At 40.4% G+C, this 22,947-nt stretch overlaps 1 protein-coding gene across 2 annotated transcripts in view; it reads left to right on the top strand.

The window, feature by feature from the left end:
* The window catches only part of ppm1e (protein phosphatase, Mg2+/Mn2+ dependent, 1E), a 33,504-nt gene that overhangs the window by 2,199 nt on the left and 8,358 nt on the right, over nt 1–22,947 (top strand). For both annotated transcript variants that reach the window (XM_031874059.1, XM_031874058.1), the window contains one exon: nt 22,746–22,867. In XM_031874059.1, the coding sequence (XP_031729919.1) occupies nt 22,746–22,867 (122 nt within the window). The remainder of the gene's footprint in view (nt 1–22,745; nt 22,868–22,947) is intronic.

Raw genomic sequence — 22,947 nt, 5'->3', positions numbered from 1 at the left:
CAACCTGCACTACGGCTGGTGAACCACCTGAGAAGCCGTCATTTGAACCTCTTCACTGAAGCCTTCACTGTTGTTCTTTGCCGTTCTTTCTTTAATCAACTGTTACTCTGCAGATTAAGATTTTACATACAAAACAAATTATCAATTTATAAAATATATTAAGGATAAAGGAAATAAAGCAGTCAAAATTAGCTCCACCTCAACCAGCTACTACACTAAAATAATATAAATAATAATTTAACATCTCAAAAGGAGGCATCTAGCATAATAAATACTCTCGATAGATTCAATACATTTAATTGATGATGCTTTTGTACTTTTATTTTGTTCTTATGCAGGACCTTTACTTGTAATGGAGTATATTTCACACTGTGGCATTGTTACTTTTACTTAATTAAAGGATGAGAGTACTTCTTTTACAACAAATATATTTTCTTTTTCTTTAATCAAATCTCTGGGCTCCCTGACAAGTACAAGCCTTTATATGTTGAACAAAGCAGAAACATGTCACCATTAAGTGGAGAATTAGAGTGGTGTAATATCCGTGTTGCTCCTGCTCCTCACCAGGTTGTCTCAGTCATTTAAAATGGAGTCGGTCCAATCTGGCTTCGTCAGACGGTCATTAGCCAAACTCACCAAAATAACTGTAGCTCACTGCTGAAGTAAAATGTCCCTCTGTCTCTGTTTCCTGGCCAAGGAAGCATCTCGTACAGTACATTTGGCTTGTTGGAGTCTATGAATCGCTCTCTGGAAGCCGTCCATGGAGCAGTTTATCTTAAGAGTCCCTACCAGCAGCTGGACGTTACAGCTGCTCACAAGGTCAAAATGGGCACTCAAGTTTTGCTGCTTTATGTACACAGAATTACACAGAATTACACCGTTTTGAGGTTTTGGGGATTTTGATATGATGCTACAGGAATGATCCTAAAATCATGAGGAACACTGCCCCCCCTCTGGAACAACAAGATAATGTGTCACATGTTGACGTTCAAGTGACACATAGATTATGACTCTTGCTCTTTAAATCTTGTAGTGTGACATTTTATTGCAGAGTAATAAAAGCCTGCAGACTGATGGATGTGAGGAGAGGCTCAACGAAATGTCAGACTTCTACACGGCAGATCGCCGTTTGTTTCCAACCGACAATCGACTTTGGCTTTGACCACAATTCACCCGTTCAGAGAGAAGCAGACACACAACACAATATGTGTTTTTGAAGTTTATATCTTGGATGTCAAACTGATTCATCAGTGAAAACATGTTTAAAAAGATAAAGATAGAAGCTAAAGCTACAGATTAGCTACAATGTAAAAGTGAACCACCTGGAGATCGAGACAGAAGACAATGAAATGTGTTTCTGTGAAGTCGGGTAGGTCTTTATTCACTGTTACAAGCATTAAAAAGCTAAAGCAGCATGTGTAGACATTCAGTATACCTGCTAACACTATTGAAGGATGCGCTAACGATAGCTAATTATATGCTAATGTTAGCATTAGAGGTTTTTACATAGAAACAACATTTTAGAAATGTTTATTTCCTTCCAACCACTCCAGATAAAAACTATCACTATTACACAACGTTTAACGAGCTCCAAATCCACTAAAACCAGAATATATGAAACCATTGATGAGAGTCTACGAAGCAGAGACGGATAGCTGTCGGAGCTGGCAGATGCTACTCTATGATTAGCCAGGCTACTGTTGTAGGGCGGGACTTAGCGGATGGTCAATGGAAATATATAATGATATATAAAAAGTATTGCATGAGAGTCTATGGAGACGAGCCGGATAGTTGTCGGACCCTGGTCAGAGCTGGACGATGCTACGATATGATTGGTCAGGACTTAGCGAAGGGTCGGTTATTATAGAACCTTAATACAGTAGGTATTTAACCCAAACTATAATTCTCCCTAGTTAGAATAGATCTAGGTCTATGATGATAATATGGCAACGTAAGAGAGGTCATTTTAAGGGTGCCTTGTGCATTGGTATCACTCCGAAATCCCAGTTATTGCAGGTTTAACCGAGTATTTTTCATGATGTTTGTCTAAACAAACCTTTTAAGATCAGAAACCAGACACTGGACCTTTATATTGAACGGACAAACTGTCAACATCTATTAGAGCGCAAATGAAGAAGAAGATGAAGAAGAAGCAGCTGATCTCACGGATTTCAGTGCCGTCGTGAGTCAAACTCAGACTCGTTAAAAGGGAACTACTGATCAAGTATCAACCTTCATTCAAGAGCTGATACGCGACCGAATGCATCACTCATGCTGTCGTTAACATGGCGGCCGGCTGCCAGTTAAAGCTGTCGTACATGTCGAGGAGGTCTGATCCCTCCTGAACACCTCTTTACAGTATATAGCTCAGTTGTCAGGGTAACATCCCAGGTGTCCTTGCACAGTAATAATGGTGTTTTTGTAGTCGGTCTGAATGCGGCGTTCTTCATGCTGTATGTGACAGTTTGATAACAGGGCTTTAGACCACAGCAGAGCTAAAGAAAGCAGAACACCAGGTTCTTTAGAGTTTGTGCTGCTTAGAGTTAGGAAAATATGGCAATAAATAAATAAGTCAAACATCAGAGATTTCTATCCAACTGTTCCTTTAATGTCTCTGTTCTTGCAATGACATATTTATGGCGATTAGTGTGTCAAATACTGAGATATGCAATACCCAAGCTTCACCACTGATCTTTTCTTTGATATCTTACTCTCAGAATTAAATAATAACCATGTTTTTCTACAAACCCTTTTATTTATTTAACAACAGTCTTTGATTTGTTTGCCTTTATTAGAGAGACACAGTGAAGAGATGACGGGAAACGGACACAATAAATGCCTGACGAAATCTTTCACAAGGTTTATCAAGGCTATTAAGCTGTGGTTGTAAACAATGTAGTATGCTAGCTAACTAGCCAGCTTACCAGCTAACTAATTCCACCATGCTTTAATGCTACACTGGTTACAGAAAATGAGGCAAACAAAGTTGTCAGTCATCTGGTGATTCCTAAGTGGATGAAGCATTAAGTTGTTAAATTTTACTCATTTTCTCTGGCTCTCTCTCTCTCTCTTACGTCACAACATTTATGTGGCGGCTTTAGTTACTTTACAAATTACGATTGGCTGCTTTTCCTTTTAATAATGTTAATAATGTTAATGTCTTCGTAATAATTTTGAGGTTTGGACTTAAACACTTTGAAGGTGTCACTTTGGACTCTGGGTAATTTTGACAGTATTTCTCACCATTTTAGACTTTTTCTTTTACAAACAATCAAGCAATTAATGGAGAATATAATCAACAGATTAATCCATAATGACAATAATCAATTAATAGTTCAAAATTAGCTCCACCTCAAACAACTACAACAGTAAAATACTACTTTTAAATGAATGCATGAGTAATACTAATCTTATGACAGAATGTATAATATCAGAATGCCAGGAGACATTTACATTTCCCTGATTATACTTACATACTTTTAATCAAGTAACATTTTCAATGCAGGACTTTTACTTGTAGTGGAGTATTTTCACAGTATTTTAAGTACTTGTACTTCAGTAAAAGGATCTGAATACTTTCTTCTTGGTATTAAAACAGTATTGAGCTTATCCCAATTAAAACATAACGGTGAGAAAACACTGATGCTGGCAGATTTAAAATAAAATGATGAGTTCATGACATCAGATGAAGGAGGTTTTTTGTCGGCGTTGGGAGGGAAAACCTGCAGACACGTGGGCCTCAGATGATCACGGATGAGAACTTTTGCTGCGTCTTGAAGCAGGCCGACGGTGTGAGTGTGTGCGTATATGTTTGTGTGGTGGCCAGCATCCTGCATGGCTGTCTACTGTAGCTGTTGAGAGTAATGATAGTTGGAGGCAGCAGCTCTGGTGAATCATCCCAACGTGTCATTAGTTTGTCTCTGGGTTGAACAGCTAATAATAGACTTCTGCAAGAAGAGAGATCCCCTCTGTGAGTGTGTGTGTGTGTGTGTTAATGGGGGGCGGGTGAAGCTCTTGGTGTGCATAAACGTAGCTTATGCATGTGTGTGTGTGTGTTAAAATGACGCCAGTTAGGTTTTAATCCATTTTGCTCCAGGCAGCTGGGAGTCACATCTGAACAGAAGATGATGCAGTCGACTCCCTTTGAACACAGGGATTTTGAGTGTGTGTGTGTGTGTGTGTGAGAAGGTGTTTATTCCCAAGTATGATTAAAATCATGCTGCTGTGTGAACTAGAATTACCGCCTCCGCCAACCAGTCGTGTTGCAGTTTACATCCGTGTCTGTCCAAAACGTCATCGCTTCATCTTGTTAAAATATTTGTGTGAAATATTGTGGAATTGTTGTGTAAAGAGGAGGGACCGCGATATGCCAACAAAGACTCATCCCGCATCTTGCAGCAGTACGACGGAGATAAATACGAAATTTGAAGAAAATCGCTCGAGGCGTTCTTGAGATATCGTGAGAACGGACGTGAGGTCGCTGTGACCGTGACTGATCAGTTCATCCTAGAGTCTCTTTATAGCTCGATGCTAAATTATTATTTTAATCGCAAAGGATGGAATTATGGATCATTAGAACCATAAGATACTCTCTTCAAAATAAAAGCTGATAACTAGAACCATATAGGGTTCTTCAGCCTTTAGTTCCTGGAACAAACCTTTTGTAAAGGTTCCACCTGAAACCCTTTTAGAGGTCCTAGGACCCAACATAAAGGTTTAATACCTAGCACCATCTGTGAAAGGGTCTACCCAGAACCCCCTATGAGAGGTTCTATAGACAACCCTTGTATGGTGTATTGGTTCCACCCTGAACCCTCTCTGGCGGGTCTATCCAGAACATTTCCACCTTCTAATCTAAGAGTGTTAACCAGAACTCCCCTAGGGGGTTCTACGGAGAACTCTTTAATATCCAAGGGTTTCATTTAGAATCCTGAAGAACTCTTCAAAAAAGGAAGTAACTCTTAAAAAGATCCCTTGAAAACATTTCTTCAAACAAGGGTTCTTTAGAAGGAAATGGGTTCTGGGAAGACCCTCATCTCTTCAGCAAGAACCCGTTTGGAACCCTTTATTCTAAGAGTGTAGCGAGTAATTCCTGCCGGGTTTAATTAGCTTCTTCACACTGAACTATCACATCACTTTTGAACAAAACACCCAATGAGGGAACATCTTTTATGAGGCTGATGTTCATCCCTCCAGTAGAGTTCAGAGACTCTGTTAAGCTGTTATGGAGACTTGTGCCTGAACCAAATCAAGACCAAGAAATTTAATGTCGGTCGTTAGTTTCTGTTAAACAAACAGCTTTTTACCTCGTATTGATACGAGGGTGAAACTGGTTTCACATTCACAGCATTTCAGATTTTCTTAACGCCTCTTAAAAGGCCCCGGAGACGATAAGTACAGAAATTGTTCTTTTTTTAGCCGGCAGACCTATTGTGCTCTGAAAGGCCTGAATTTCTTCCTGTAATGAGTGATGCATTCACTCCACAATGGTTTAGATTCTATTAAATGTGACGAATGTGGGTTATTGTTCTAAGACCAGATGATTGCTGCACCTTCTCTCCTGTTACGTAGTTTTAAGTTGGTACCTTGTGGAGGTTTTGACTGCTAGTGGCACTGTGGAACAGTGTGTCTATGAGTTTTATATCACGCATGAGGATGCGGGCCCGCAATTCACGTCCTGCCATTGATTTCACACTATTCTTACATCCAACAGTTGCTGTGCCAACAAAGTTAGCGGTGAAAAAGAAAAAATGGATGTAAACAAAGCATAATTTAATATAATACAAAAATCGCACATGTTTTATGTAAAAGGAAACACGATCAACAGGTTTGAAAGACCTCAGGGAGCAACGGTGAACAGTAAAGACAACATTTGTTGGTTTACTCTACACCTTTAAGTTAATTAACTTTTAGATTTACCAATTCTAATGTTTACATTGGTGTCAGTACCGGCTAGGGGTCCACACAAAACTCATGGTTTGGGTTTAAGAGTCCCGGTTCGGTACAAGTTCGGTACAGCAGGAAAAAAACAAATGCACAAGGATCCATTTCTGTTCATTTGAAACAGACAGTAATACAAACGTCAAAGACAGACACAAACCTCCGGCTGCAGACTGAGGAAGCATGTTACTCACCGGCAACTTTGGTAAACAATTTTCATTATTAAGAAATAAGGAACACTTATTCTACTGTACGAACACTTTCCCAAAAGGCTACAGGTCTTAATGGGCAATAACACTGAAAAGCACTATGCTATGAAAATAAAATGAGAAAGTACAAGTTGCCTTTTCCTCGTCCCGATGATCGACACACCTTAGTGAAGCCATCGAATGTGCTTTAGCGTATTGGATGTGTTTCCAGTTATTCAAGCTGTCGGTGAAAATGTTATCATTTGTACTCGAGCTGATCGGTCGCTCTGATGTCAGACGACCAAGATTTCTTAGTCAATTAGTTGTTGTTTTTATGCTGAATCAGAAACTTATGAGCTCATCTCTGGTAAAAACAAGATTTAAAGTGACTGATTCTTTGTGGAGAAACTCAATTCTACAGTTGTGCCGATTAAATCAACCGCTTGATTAGTCGACAAATTCGTATTAGTGTTAGTTGGCTAAGAATGTCTTGAGTTCGCCATCGTGTGACTGACTCGCGCGCCAATCAGCTTGTTGTGTTAACCTCAGATGCTAAAAAGGGTTTTTTGAAAGTGTTCAGGCATAACTCACGCTTGTGAACTTTGGATTCGGCATTTTGTGCATCAATGTACATCCAATGTAGATAGTTACAGCGCTGGTATCGACCCTAAAGGACTGATAATGTCGTTCTTTATTCTATTCAGTTGAAATGAACTAAAAAAATACATTTAATGCACAATTTAGTTTGAATAAAGAAACTTCTCGGTAGTCCGACGTCACTGACACTGTTTGTACAGGCTGCTGGTGAATTGATCATGACATGAAGAGGAGTAAGAGGGGGAGTTAAATGACAGAACACACACACACACACACACACTCACACTCAGAGCTAATAGATAGTAATTGAGGGGAGAGCCTTTCTAGACCTCATTAAACAGAAACGTCTCCCGCAGCTGTAGAGAACTAGGGGGTAGCTCCAGCTTCCTCCAGCACACGACACACTCAAGTATGTACACACACACACACACACACACACACACACACACACACACACACAAAAGAGTAAGTGGTGTTCGAGGAGCTGCAGGTGACAGATTTAGGATGAAGACTGTCAACTGCAACATGGATTTGTTGTTTTCTTGTCTCACATTGTTCTCTTTGCCCTAACTGGGCTTTTCCCAGTTACTTAAGTGTTATCTTTGTTACGGTAAATGTTCAATATGTTGTTTGCTTTTGCTGCCTTCAATACAACCGAGTGTAAAGTCATAATATATACCCCAGCCTCCCACAGCTACGATATGTTGTATTAAGATGAGCAACATTTCGTTGAGCCATTATTAGTCGTGTCCTCTAGTTCGAGGTCGAGCGCCGGCTTTGTTTGGAACAAGCAAAGCCCTCCAGGGCTTAATTAACGAGGACTTCCCTCAGGCCGTCCTGCAGAAAGTAGGATGCTGCACAGCTGGGAGGAAAAACAGCGCTCACGTCCACCTGCCCACACACACTCTCATCACTCCTACACTCCAGGGGCTGCATTCACACGTAGCTGCTGGTGCATCTCCAAAATAAGTGACCATTTCATCCGTAGTAACACGGAGCGATTTGTACAGAATAAAAGCAGTTCAATTAACGAGCAATAAAATCCACTTTTGAGCAGTAAAACAGCACTACATGTGATGACAAAGCCCTCTGCACAAAGCTGATGTCGATTAATGATGAAATGCGTGATAATTAATGAAAAATAGGGATGGGAGATTTATTTCTTAATATAGTGTGAGCGCTATGTACTGATTTTAATCCTTGCTGAAACACGCATGTACTTGTTTTTTGTCCTCAAATATCATTTGTTGTATGTGTTCTCCTTAATTAGTTGAAGGTCACATCAAGGCCTGCAGCTTTAGTTTGAAGAGGCATCTCTCTGTGTGTGTTTGCATGTTTCCTGTAAATAACAACATGATTATTAATCTGGGGACTGTGTCGTCTCTTATGAACCGCTGGAGCTGGATAACATGCCTTAGTTACAGAGGAACTGTGTTTTCATCCCTCACGTCCCACCGGAACACTCATTGTTTCCCACTTGTGCACTATTGTCTTTATTTATGATTATGTGACCAAGAAATGGCTCTATGTAGAAGGACTAAAGTTATTCACAAATCATTTTTCAATAAGACTGCTCTAGTTGTAGTGAGTTCTATACAACCAGAGGAGTCGCCCCCTGATGGACATTAGTGAGAATGCAAGTTTAATGCACTTGTCACCAGTATGCGGTTTGATCTCGTTGAGCTTCATATAACCGTTCCTGCTCAATCAAAAACATAATTAATTGTCATTGTTGGCAGGTCGGAAGTGGAGAGAGGTCTGACCTTTTCCGGAATCTGAGGGTGTGATGGTGTTTCCCTGAAGCTTAAGTCATTCTTTTGGGACATTTCATGCCTTTATTAGAGAGTCGACGGTGGAAACATGACAGGAAATGAGGGACAGAGGGAACTACATGCAACAAAGGTCTCCGACGTTGTGGAACGTAGTGGTTCATTAATAAAAAGAGGTCTATTAGCCTTCAACCAGCAGGATGAAGCTGTATTCATGGAGCACACTCTCAAGTTTATCTGACAATATGTTCCATTTTTCCTGCTTTATTTAGAACATCAAAAGGTCACGACCCAGACCAGACCCAGCAGATGCTTCGGTAGCAATGTCACAGAGGGATGCACTGTGTGTGTGTGTGTACGAACCACAGCGATGATCCACAACACAGCCGAGCTCAAAACGAGCAAACGTTAGACGGTTTTTGTCACTTCGCGGCAGACAAATCAGCTCATCCGCTGAAGTCCCACATGGACCGTCTCAGAATGAACTGACCTCCTTTTTTGAGCTGAACTAGTTTCAAAAGACAACGGATACAGCTCTCGTCACACTCAATGTACATTTAAAAAAAACTAAATAAACATGAGGCACCGCTCTTGTAAAAGCTGCCTCTCTCCTCCACACACAGAAAAACAAGACGTTACAGTGAGCAGACGAAGCTTTAAATTAACGTCGACATATGCGTTTCGACACAGAGAGTGCGTTTGCGTGGCATTTTTTGAAAGTCCTAGTTTTTTTTTCACGCTACCATCTGTCTGTCCACTGTTTAATCAGAGCAATATGAAGCCAGGAGAGTTGATCCCTCTGGAGATATATGTCCTCCGAGGCTTTCTGGGGAGTAACTGTATGGTTTTCTAGAGCAACTCTGAAAACTGAGGCTGCTTGAGGCGAAGTCGGCCTCCTCTTAAAATAAGGTGTTAAAATAAGGTGTTTTTTTTGTGGATTGGAGGCATCCCGTCTTAGAAAAACAATGGAAATGCACACAAAGCAGTCAGTGCTGGAAGCATTGCTAAAGTGCTAACATGTTTTTTTGTTTTTTTTAACTCCATCTATCCTCGTCCTTGGAAGAATGTTTCTCAGTCCAGTCATCCTTAAAAAAACTTCCTCTCCTCTCTCGCCTCCTGGCTCTGGTCTGCGCTATCCAAGCCTTTGAAATTAGTTGCGGGAGTAATCCCTTAATCAGAGTGTCTCGCTGGGATTACCACAGAAGCCTCAGCGACTGCCCTCCATCACCACTGGCAACTGTTGAGCCTGCAGTATTTCATTCACATCCTCTGACGAGTACAGCCAGGAAACAGCTAGGATAAACAGTAGCTGTGTTTCCATTCGATCTCTAATCATAAAAAAGGAGCTGTATTTAACATTCAAAGTATTAATTCAGCCTCAAACAACTAGTTGCTGTGTAAACCCTTACGTGTTAAAACTTTGGCCGTTGTTAGCTCCGTTAGCATCGTTAGCTGAGAACCTCCGGCTCTCCTTAGCCATGATGAGAACCTCTCATATCTTACAAACTTTTAAAATGTTGCACAAAAAATTTATGCAAATTAGGATTGTTTCTCTCAACTGGTTTGGAGCGAATAAACTGTGCTACAGCGTAGTTTGGTCAGAAGTTGGCGCTGTAGGCTACGCATGACCGTAAACCGCCCGTAAACTGCCAGTAAATGAAGTTAAAGGAGAAGAGGTTGTGAACCGTAAACAAAACAAGTTGGCTTGGCTTTCTAAAAATAAAGAGAGGTTTAAAGAAATTTGTTTTAATTCTGGCAAGTTGTATTTGTTCATTCACGTCAGCGTCTATTGGCCGAGTTTCATGCTATCCAAATAAGAAGACAAGCATTACCACGTAATGGAAATATGCCGACAGTAGAAACAATTGATCATTTATGGTCTGTTTGACTCTAAATGGACCATAATGTACTAAATGAACATCATGCTGTGTTGAAGAAGACTTGAAACTAGAGATTGAGACCATAAACTCATGTTTACAATGTTTACTGAGGGAATAAATCAAGAGAGAAGTAGAGTCATCTTCTCATAGACTTCTATACAACCAGAGGAGTCGCCCCCTGGTGGACACTAGAGAGAATGCAGCTTTAGGACACTTCAGCATCGGCTTCACTCTGCAGAACAGGAGGTTAGAGCCAGATTGTTCTCCCCTCAGGTGGGCGTGTTCTCCACAGTACGACGCATTGCCCTCTGTCTCTATATCCTCCTCCAACTGGGCAGTTAAAACTGTCCCAGCATGCACTGTGGAGAGGCCAGAGACAGACTCACAGTCATGAGTCTCCTGTTCACCAGAACTTTTAAAGAGGAAGGCCGAGCACCCGGGAGCAAAGCATGCAAATACATGGAGAACATGCAAACTCCAAACAGGAAACAGGAAACTAGAGCCCTCTGGTCGTGTGCTACAAGCTGAGCTATAAAACATAAAGTTGTCTTTCCTTGTGAGGACAAATGTTCGTATATATAAGTCAGCTCTTTGTACAGAACATATTACAATGAGAGGTATTTTATTCAAACTGTAGAATGGAAAGAATCTCTGGATACATTTTGGTATTATTTAAAGGAGGGGGAGCAGAAGGTGTTCATGGCTCAGTACCGATAATGTTAAACAAGTTATTGTAATTATATTGACTGTTCTTTTATAAAAACTGGACGAGTTAAACGGGGACTTTTACTTACAGTCCAGTTTGGCAGTCTGTTTATATTCATGCTTTATAACATTGGACTGTAGTGAACGGAGGATCACCGGTCTTTCAGCAGTGCCTCACGTTGACGTCTCTAAAAACAGGCGCCTTAATTAATTTCAACTCTGGAGAGGCCCCATTTTTGGAAGTGCAACGACCTTGAAAAGTGTGCAGTGTCCTCCTTTCCCTCCTCCAGCGTTATGGATCGACTCTTTTTTTATTGGAGCTTTTTCCTCTCTGCTGCTGCTCCGGAGTCTTTTGTTCACACAAGGTGCCCATAATTCAAATGATGAGTCACATGTTTGTGGAGCTGCATGCAAAGTAGTTCTAGTCCAGGATCCCTACCTGTCTGCCCTTGAAAAACTGAATCTGTGGGTGGAGAGAAGGGCAAGTTGAGCTTAAAGCAGCCGCACAAGGTCCAAAGATTTCTTAGAAAAGAAGTCTTCGGACTCTTAAAAAACATCTTTATAAGCTTTTTATGTTTGTTCGTTCCGGTTATGTCCGTCTTTCATTGTTCTGTGTTTAATATTGTTACCTATTTTTACCGAATTATTTTACATATTTTCTAACAGGAAGCACTTTGTAAACGTGTATTTTAAATAAATAATGCTTTATAGTAAAGAGTGGAAATGTTACGGTGGTTACTTCTTTTTTTTTTTTTTAAATATCCGAGTAGTGAGTAGTGGAAAGATTAACAAAGACAGTTCTGATGATAAAAATGACCGTTATCTGCCTGGAGTCTGGCATATTTATTGTTTTGCACGTGAATAAATTATAATATAATGTCCAAATAAAATATTTATCAACACACTTCAACATGCGTCACAGAACGTTGGACTGGAAAAGGTTGTTTGCCGGTGGGAGCTGGAGCCGATAAATACCCGTCACTGCTGCAGAGATATTTTGACTGTAACGTTCTCACTGAAGACAAAAGCCAGATGTTCGTGGGTGTTAGTGGGCTTTGTGTTTAGTGGGAAAGGAAGCAGGCTGATGAATGTGTAGAAAGGTACAAGTATCTTTGGACAGTAACTGACTCTAAAGGGACCTTTGGGAAGAATTTAGCATTTGTTTCGTCTCAGTGATAAAAACCACGATGACCCTGTTTTATTGGATCAATCTTGTCGTGTCATAATTTGGCAACGTCACTCAAAAAAACCCCAAAAATCTCTAAACTAACTTGTCAAGTTGAGTCTCAACTAGGGATGTTATTATTACACCACTTAATCGTTAAGCTACAATAATGATTGTGAGTTAGGAGTTCTAATAACTGATATTATTTTTGATACTGTGATGTTTTACTTTACTGGTTTTGATGAATCTGTATCGTTATGATGTTCAACTCTGGAATGTTGAATCTCGCGTCTGCATAACAAATATACCCTGAGGTACAAATAACGGTCCTTAAATCAATGCATTTATGTATTCTAGTCAGCACACATGCAGGATGAGAGGATTTAAAAGATGAAAGATGACACAGAAAAGCTTCTCAAATTTAAAATGCACGTTGAAAATGTGATTAAAATGTCACAGATGAGAACTAACAATAATCAAATAACTAAAACTTGACGACAACTAGTGGCAGAATTAACACCGTTGACTAAGTTTCTGGACATGTTTTTATAATATAGTTACATGTATACAATCTTTAGTCTTTTATGTGAATAAAGCTGGTTCTGGTTCAGTGCTGAGCATCAAAGCCAGACTCTAAAACACTGAAAGGTTACATAAGAAATGAGCTGCTTTCAATGATTTTAATTACAAAGTAAGGATTTTAAATTGAGTTTGTTAAGCATTACGGGGTCGAGGTTACACTTATTCAGGAGACGTTTCATAACAGCTGTTTGCTGTCAGTGTGCAGCGAGCGGTTCACAATCGACCGTCATCTTCATCCTCCGAGCAACTTCATACTCCGTTTAGAACAGATGGTCGGGATCACGGCAACACGTTGAGCCTTGAAGTGACATTTCTTTTTGCACTCAAACATTTCCCTTTTGACAGCCTTGAAGGAACTCTTTTGGCAGCGGTGAGCTGGACCTATCAAGGTGTGATAAATGATAAATGAGTCAATTACAGAGGAGATGTTTTTCACCAACATGGCTGCAGCAGAGAGGAGGAAAAATAGAGGTGTGCAGGTCAAGGAGGATGATATTCTTTACTTTTTTATGTCATTTAAACCCAAGAAAAGACCAAAAATGATTTTTTAAATAAAGTTGAATTTATTGAAACTGATGGTCATAACATAAACCTAAAGGACAACTATGTTGTAAGATAGAGAGTCCTGTGTTTCTGTCTCAAGTAACGTTGAGGATATTGTTGAAATGGAAAATAGGAAAAAAGTTAAAAAACACTTCAGGAGGCAGAAAGAACTTTACTGATTTAGTTAAAATAAAATAAAAACAACTCTAAAATCCACTGTGCACAACCTGCCCCGCACCAAAGGGCAGACAATCACAATTAGCAACTAGCTAGTTCATAAAATTGCTGACTTTTAGAGGGTTTGTCTGATATCTGACGTAAAAATTACTTATTTTTCCTACAAAAGTCCAGCATACAGTCTTTTCAAAATAAACTTCCTTCTTCACAGGAAACAACTTAGGTAGATCGTGGTTTGGTTTAAAACAATTATGAAAGTGACGTTACTTAAGTACGAAAGTTAGGTGACAATTAAATGAACGTTGACGTCTCTGGTTGTTTGAGAGATAGCCAGGCTAGCTGTTTCCCTCTGCTTCCTGTGTTTATGCTAAGCTAATCGCGCCAGAAACATAGACAGTTATCATCAAAAATATCAGCGTATATCCCAAAACTATTCCTTTGAAGCATAGGGACATAATATGAAAAAAGTAAACATGCAGGGTGAGAAAAAACAGGATTTGTATACATTTACAGCTGTAGATTTGACTGTTTTTTGTGTTAAGTGAACGTGGAGTCGATGGCAACACTAACGTTTCATTAATCGTGTGGAATTGGTTCACTTTAAAAGGAGCTTCCGGAGGTACGGGTCAGGTCAGGGCATGATGGGGCTCTCACCAATCCAACAATGATCCAGCTGGTGGATTACACAACACCGCCTTAAGGCTTTGTGCAGAGCAGCGCCGGGCCTGCTCACAAACCTCACAGGGAATCACATGCAGCTTCTGTGTGGAGGCTGGAGGCTTTTTTATCTGGAAACTACACTACAACAGACACACAAGTTCAAAGAAGAAACATGACACATGCACAGCTTTAACGCCTCATTCTGCAGAGCGTCGCCTCTCCAGCTGCTGTGAAGTCTTGTTGAAATAGTAGATCCACGGCCCACACAACACTCACATGTACTGCAGGTTTTTATAACAGATTAGACACGCCTCTCTGCAGTCAACATTGTGCACTTCATCGTTAAGTGGAACGCGGCATCGCAAGTGCATGCAGCAGCACTCTGTGACGTCTGCAGTCACAGTCGCTCCATCATTTATTTGTGCACAGTGTTACATCAGTGAGCTCTGAAGAAAAATAAAGTAAATAAACATCCAAAAGGTGTACTGAGGTTGTAACTGCTGAGAGGGCAGAACACACTTTTTTGTTGACATCTGCTGGTCCAACAACGATGAAGACGAGCTTGCTTTGAGACACAGTGGTGGAGGAAGTATTCACAACATTTACTTGAGTAAAAGTACTACAGTGTAAAAAATACTGCATTGAAAATGTTCAGTAAAAGTACGTCAGTACTATCAGGAAAATGTAGTTTTGAGTATTAAAAGTATCAAAATGTTTGTGACTGTTATACTATTATATATTATATCATTAGATTATTATAAAAGCAGGGTTTTACTGTTGTAGCTGGAGCTCATTTTAAACTAAAGATTATTCTCATGGATGATGTCATGATGTGAAACATGTGATTAATGTAGATCAAACTAATTAAAGAAACATGCTACGTACACATTAATGCAGCAGGAATATTACCCTCGGAGAACAAAAAGATTTGACTCTTGTTTGAGTTAAAATTAGATATATTTTAGTTTAGATGAAGCATCAGTGAATTCCTACAGCTAACCATTCGATACCAGAAAGCCAAGCAACAGACTAAAGCACCACATGGTGTGTGTGTGTGTGTGTGTGTGTGTGTGTGTGTGTGTGTGTGTGTGAGTGGACCGAGGAGACAAATTAATTCATCAAAGTCACTTGAAAGCCATCTTAGGGGCGATGCAGCAGTAAAATGCTGTGATTTACCGCCGCTCTTCATGTTATGTAACCCTGTTATGGCCTCTTGAGAATGCTGTGCTCACATAACAGCAGTTGTTAGAAACACACTGGAATTCAATCTTTAAAAATAAATTAATAAATAATGCGATATAGCCGGAGGATTTAGGATTTCCCCCCCCTTTCCTTGGAAAAAGGAACGAGGAATGTCTCGCGTGGATCCTCACCTCCACTTGAGCCCAGAATCAAAGGCTCAACATTGAGGATGCAGACACTCGTTCTGCGGGTTTGGCGACAGGACGACCGACGCCATTAACTGTCAGTCGCTGGCTTCTGTGTTACTATGGAAACAACCTTGTTGCTCCACGCCGGGGCTGATTCTGTACGAAAGAAGAAGCTTGTAGTAAAGCAAAAAAAAATCCCAACATGGCTGCGTGCATGAGTCATCTGCTAACACGTACACCCAGAGAGCAGCCTGTCGGAGCTTCGCTGCACGATTGTTGCAGCTGAACGCTCCACACGGGAGAACAAAAGCACCCGGCTGTGGTGGAGACAGAGGGAGGAAGAGGAGGAAGAGGAGGAAGAGGAGGAAGGGGATCATCAAAAAAAAGAATCATACATACCCAATTTTCTCTGGCGTCGGTTTCTTCAATGCTTTTCTCTGTTTTATATCAATGTTCACATGTACAAAATATTCAGGTTTTGTTTTTGTGCCCTTGTTCTGTAAAAGACAATATTGCTGTTTTGCCTTTTAAAGAAGCAATCCTCAAGATGGAAGTCCTGGTGGATTTAGAATATCAAAAACGAAGGAATCGTGCTCAGTTTAGTCTCGGGCTGCGTCTGAAACTCCAAACTAACGTGCTGTTTTTCAGAATTGAGTCCATAATTAATTGTTTGTGTATCCAATGGAGAAAAACTGGAATGCAAATTCCTTTTTTTTAATCAGGGAACGTCGCCACAGAGAGAAACCCAGTTTGTAAGACAGCTAATTATATATTTCCATACTTTCATGAGTGGGCCACAGGCTTAATCGCCACGGTGTTGTGGTATTTGTAACGGTGCCTTTCTAGTCTTCCGACCACTCAAAGCGCTTTAACACTACATGTCATTCACCCATTCACACACTGATGGCAGGGTGCAAGGTGCCACCTGCCCATCAAACCAATTACCCATTCACACCCACACACAGGACGAAGGCACAGCCGTTGGGTAGAAGGGACATAAAGGGACATTTATTCAAAGTAAAAGCCTTTGAGATTGACCCCATTTGAGCTCTCAAAGCCATTTACATGGCTAATGAAAATAACATTTACATTTGCATTTACGTGCAACCGCGCGTTCTCAAGAGTAACATTAAACGTGCCAATGATGTACTTACTTACAATGATGTACTTACATGTCTGTCATAATGTCTAAATGTAGGTGGTTCTTTCCTTCCGACCAGTTCTGTGGACTTTTTACGTGTAAACATGAATCTCTGCAAACGTTTGGCTTTCCTTTGGTTACAAGGAAAGAGGCAGTGTGTCGAAAACCGCCATAAAAAACCCCAATTAAGATGCATATTCATAGTGTGCTGTAAACATGTCTAAGAAATGCTCTTAAAACCGAAACAATATCAGCATATCCCACAATCTGAAAATGCTACATGTTGAATAAGGTCTAATTCAGATTATCCAAAAAGGAAAACGCTGTTTACACGACCCCTATCGAATATGGAATATTGTTTTATAATAATATTCATAATAATGGAATATTAGTGTGCATATAAACGTAGTAACGGTCGACTGAATATCTTTTGGTTTTGGACAGTTTTTTGTCAATAAAACAAGACATTTGAAGACGTCACCGTGCGAATCCTTGAGAATCGTTTTTGATTAGATTTAACTTTATTGTCACAAGTACGAATAATGAGACGATGAAATGCAGTGTCTCACCAGAGCTGATGTAAGTTAGCGAAGTCATTGAGAGATGGACAGAACCAACACATTGTAAAATGGAGTTTGGGGGTAAAAAGCGTCTCCTTCCATCAATACCAATGTCTGATAGATGACCAGTGGAACCAGTGGAACCAGTGGAACCAGCGCTGTGTCGTTCCTCTCGTCGGAGGTGTTGTTGCAGTGCGATGGTGTGAACTGAGATTAAGCTCTCCTTTTAATCCTCCTCCGCTCCACATGACCTCACTGTGATGCACGAGCCACAGGGAAACACCATTGGTGTGCCGCGCGTTCTCCTGTGTGACCTGCAGCCAATCAGAGGCTCCGAGCTCAGCATCCACCCCCACAGGGCAGCCAGTGGTGGAGGGAGGGGGAGAGGGAGGAAAGAGAGAGGGAGACAGAGAGAGAGAACAGAGAGAGATAGAGAGACAGAAAGAGGGAGACAGAGAGAGAGAACAGAGAGAGAGAGAGAGAGAGAGAGAGAGAACAGAGAGAGAGGACAGAGAGAGATAGAGAGACAGAAAGAGAGAGACAGAGAGAGAGAGAACAGAGAGAGAGGACAGAGAGAGATAGAGAGACAGAAAGAGAGAGACAGAGAGAGAGAGAGAGAACAGAGAGAGAGGACAGAGAGAGATAGAGAGACAGAAAGAGAGAGAGACAGAGAGAGAGAACAGAGAGAGGACAGAGAGAGAGGACAGAGAGAGATAGAGAGACAGAAAGAGAGAGAGACAGAGAGAGAGAACAGAGAGAGGACAGCGCGAGAGATAGAGAGAGACAGAAAGAGATAGAGACAGAGTTTTTATAGTATTTAAAATAATGTAACAAGACAAAGACGAGTCTTTCCTGTGCATCTAAAATAAACTCCTTCATACAAGTACCTTAAATATAGTTCAACACTCTGTTCATAGAGAATACTGCAGAACAAAAAGTACTACAACTGTGACAGTTTTAAGGTGAAGCTTGAGCTCTTTGTGTCTAACGCTGAATCACAATAACCATATTCTAGTAAAGTTAACCGAGCATCCACCCACACTGCATCCATCTTTAACCCATTGTTCTCCGCGTCACGGTAGGTTTTTTTACGTGACGTATTTTGGCCATTGTAGGAAAAAACAAGAAGAAAAAAAACTATCGGGGGAGAAAAAACTCTGAGTTTCTGACATTAAAGTCGTAAATTTATAAGAAAAAACGTGGATATTTTCTGAAAGAAAAGATCCTTCTTTACCGTAATGACACTACTTAAGGAGCAACTTAATTCAGACAGCTGGTGTTAGCATGGTTTGGAACTCCACCATTTTTCTGTATTTTTTCTCATAAATTCTCGACTCTATAATCTCGCAAATTTAAGAGTTCTTTTCCCAGAAATCCGCCAATTTAATCTCAGAGAATATCTGAGGTATTTCTCATAAATGTACGACTTTAATCTTGGAAATCTTTTGTTTTTTCTTGGAATCTTACCCCCGGCTTGCTCATTTATTTATATGTTGTACTAACAAAGGCCCTAATAGGCTGTTTTAAGACAGATATGTCTGTTAAAGTCATGATTCATTTCATGCTCCACCTCTTTAAGAATAAAAACATATTTCACTCATAGAGCTGCCACATCTTCAGGGAGGCTTCGATGGTTACTGCATTATGGGGGCATTATGAACCACTCTGTTCCTGATGTCTCTATCTAGCCCACGACCCAGTTTGAGAACAAAAATAAAAGGACCCGACAAAAAAAACCAAGTTTCTCAAGTGAGGAGAGGAATTACAAGACGAGATAACCTTATTTCTGATGCAAAACAGTGTCTGCAGCAGTTAAGAAAATGTAAAATCTAAGGACTGCCATGAGTCATTTGGACCATGGCTATGTTTAAAACTGGAGATTTTCCACCTTTTAAACCCCTGAATGTCGGTACGAGTCCTAAATCGTGAGGTGAATTGGATCTCACTGTCCATCCCTGACTCTTTATTGTTGAAATGTTCACGCATGAGGAAAACAAATACATTCCGAGGCTGAAATGAGTAATTTAACTATTTCTGTACACAAGACGGTGGAGTTATTTGTAGTTTCTGCGGTTGCTATGGAGAGAGGAATATTCCCTGTTGTGTCTCATATTTACATTTGAACTTCCTCCAACACTTCAACGTACCTACGACGGCAGAGAGACGCAGACTAAATGCAAAGCAAGATACAGCAGCTTCATTTAAAGGGAAACGCCGTGCAGAGACCTTTAGCGTTTACACAAAAGAACACATCAAATGCAATAAAACAAACATAAAGCAAGGTAATCAAATGCTTTACTTTGGATGCTGCTTGTTCAGTTCTGCTTATGTTGTTGGGCTAAATTATGAAACGGCATTCCCAAAATCTGGTAAAATCCGACATGGGTTCAACTGAGACTTTTATTCTGAAGTGTTCATATTAAAATTTATATTTTCCTGTGTTGCTAAATGATGTGTTATTCAGAGGAGTAGATCTAGTTTCACGTAGAATGTGTATGCTCTTGTTTCAATAGGAAGTTTAGGAATTATCTTTGGTTTTACTTCCTCTTTCTTTATACTCTGGACGTTTCTTTGGGAAAGCACAGAGAGCGTTTATACAAGGACACTGTGGAGGCTTTGTTTCTGCACCCACTGCCTGTTTCACCAACTTTGCATGTTTAACAGATGAGCTAAGAGCTCTGGCAGACCCAGATATGACGACGCACGACCAACAGTTTATAATCAAATACTAAAATTAACCAGAATCCAATGCAAAGATCAGAGGAATGATGTATAGTTAGTATATACAGTCATAAATCTAAATATCTTCTATTTGTTAGTTGGTTAGCAAGAGCAGCGCTTCATTAAAGATGTTGAATGTCATTTTACAGAAGAGTCACAGAGGCCCTTTCACACTTAACACACAAACATTTAATCGTGGAATACGTCCCTCTGTTGTACTCAATTCAGATTAATTAAATGCACCACAATGACTATTTCAAAGTGCACACCATCCAGCGTGTTATTGAGCTGCTGCACTGCTACGTTTTAAATGAACACGGAATTATCCGTGGGTAAATCTTTGGATGGACTTTATTCTAACAGAATTATAAATGTACTGAATGATTTTAGTAAAACTAGCTGCAGAGCTCTATGATGATGATGTCTGTTAATAAATAAGTTCATGTATGTTAGAGTTTAAACTGTATTTATTCACTATAACAGACGCTTTACAGCACTCTTACCTACACATACTCATAACAGTCAGCATGCTAGCGATTAGCATAAGCTAACTGAAAGGGTTACAGCTATCACGAACGCTAATTTAAAAACCAGTAAAGTCCGGCACTGCATGCTTTTAATGTTCTGTAGCATTAAAGCACGGTGGAGTTAGCAAGCTAGCTGGAGTAAAATTGTATAACTTCATGCTTCATGTACACACTCTAGTCGCAGCGTAGAAAAAGCACATTTTCACATCGTTAACACTAATTAACCAGATGTTGTGATGTGTTGACGGCTTAGTTTTAAATGCACAGAAAAGAGAGAAGAGTCTTGTTGCTGTGCCGTCATCGTAATGCTAGCCGACTGACCATGTTGCTACTTTTTTCATGTTCAAGAGCTTCCAGAGTTTGAAAACAGGCCAATTATCTCCCACCTGTTGTCCCAATTAACTAATAAAGACCCCCCCCCCCCCCCTCCCCAAATGGATGCAGAGAAAAGGGTCAGGATATTCTCTTCTGATTGGAACCTTGATTGTGACCCGCTAACCTGACCTGAGACCTGTTACTAGACCGTTTCATGAGCGAGCCACTTCACCAAAACTCCACATAAGACCTGTCTGAACTTTTTTGTACTTCTGTGCATGTACTCAGACCAAAGTATTTGGGTGTGACTGGCAGCAACTTACCATATTTGTCCAGGACAGGCATGAATAAATATGTTTTAATAGTTATTGTACATCATACAGCACTGAAGCGTTGGCCAGGTGCTGTTTGCCTACTGACAGCAAGGTAAAGCAGAATATTCTAAATATAGTGTACACTGATGTTGATGTTTTTAGGTGTCTAAAATACGTCCACAGCAGTACATTACTTTGCTCCCCTGCTGGTACTATCTACTGTAGGTGATACATTTAAAAAACAACACCTGTCCCTTTATTTATAAGCTGTCAATGTCCGTTCAGGGTTTATTTGCAAAGTGTCAGCATCTGGAAGGAAACCCAGTTATCTACAGAAAGCCTTCAGTCCTTCAAACACTCTCCTCTTCCTCCTCCTCCTCCTCAACACTCTCGTTAACCTTAAGAGGAGCAGCACACTCAGCTCTCAGATGTGCTGATGTACCGCTGCACTCAAACCGAGCTGTTATGTCTTTTTTATTTTTATTCTTCAAGGTACAAACTACTGGCACCAGCTCACTCCAGCTGACAGGATATCTGTGTCTAACAGGAAGTCCTAAATTAACTCAGTTTAAAAAAGAAAAAGGATAACATGTATTCTGTGTTTAATTTACCCGGGGATGGGGTTCATGGGATATCAATCTTAAATGTTGCTTCTGTTTGAATAAGCTTTTTATTCGTCTTTCAGCTTTGTAACAATTCATTTTTCAGTTTGTTTGTTTTGTTTTCCACGTGTTGTTTAATATTTGTTTCATTTGGCTCAAGGAACTGAACGGTCCATTATTCGCTTGGTCAGTCCTCCACTATTCCCAGACGGAGATATCGAGGCAATTATGGGATGGATTGCCATGAAATTCTGTCCAGACGCTCATGGTCCCCAGAGGATAAAGCCTACTTACTTTAGGATTCCTCTGATTTGTCATTGGGTGCCATCAGCTGGTCAGAGTTTTCACTTATTCAGTAAAATGTCTGATCTGGTGATCTTCTGACTTTTCATCTAGCACCACTATGACTTGTAGTTTAGGACAAAATGTAACAAATAGATTCATAGGTATTAAATTTATAGATTTTTAAAATGTATTATAAAGATAATACATGACTCACTATCCAATCCAGCTATTTGAGTCAGTATTGGGTCGATATCAGTACCGGTGCATTGTGTTGACATAAAGATTTCTGATATGGATGCATAAATTAGTTTTTTAAAGAAAAGTGATCGAGCTATGCCATGTATTTGACATTTTACAGGTAAAAAACAACTAACTTGTTCGTGCTCTCGTGGACAAACTACTGTATCTAATGAAGACTACCTCAACTGTATATTTGACATTTCTGTATCGCAATTTGTTATCATCACCAGACTGTATATGCTTAATATATCAGTAATAACATCTGCCATGTCAATGTCTCGGTCTGTACTGTAATGTTCTGTCGTCGGCTCTATGAATAGCAAAGCCACATTGTTATTCAGTGCAATAAACCGGCTTAATGATGGAAGACCGCTGATCTCCAGAGAGGATTATCCTAATATGATTTTTCTTCCTGACCCATTCATAAACTGTGTCCCCCCCCCCCCCCCCCCTCCCAACTACAGTAACTGCCCGTGCTCCCTGGCTGCAGCGCTGGCCAGAGCCACAGCAGACAGCCTCCTGCAGACCGACCTCTCCATCCACCACCTCAATAAGACTGTGGAAGATGGAGCTGACCCGTTACCACGTGAGTCGCCAGGGGAGTCCACGAGACTGCTCTCACACACACACACACACACACACACACACACACACACACACACACAC

The sequence above is a fragment of the Anarrhichthys ocellatus genome, unplaced genomic scaffold, assembly GCF_004355925.1.
Source record: "Anarrhichthys ocellatus isolate YVR2014 unplaced genomic scaffold, GSC_Weel_1.0 scaffold78, whole genome shotgun sequence".
NCBI classification, from domain to species: domain Eukaryota; kingdom Metazoa; phylum Chordata; class Actinopteri; order Perciformes; family Anarhichadidae; genus Anarrhichthys; species Anarrhichthys ocellatus.
This window is presented reverse-complemented; position numbering and strand designations above follow the sequence as displayed.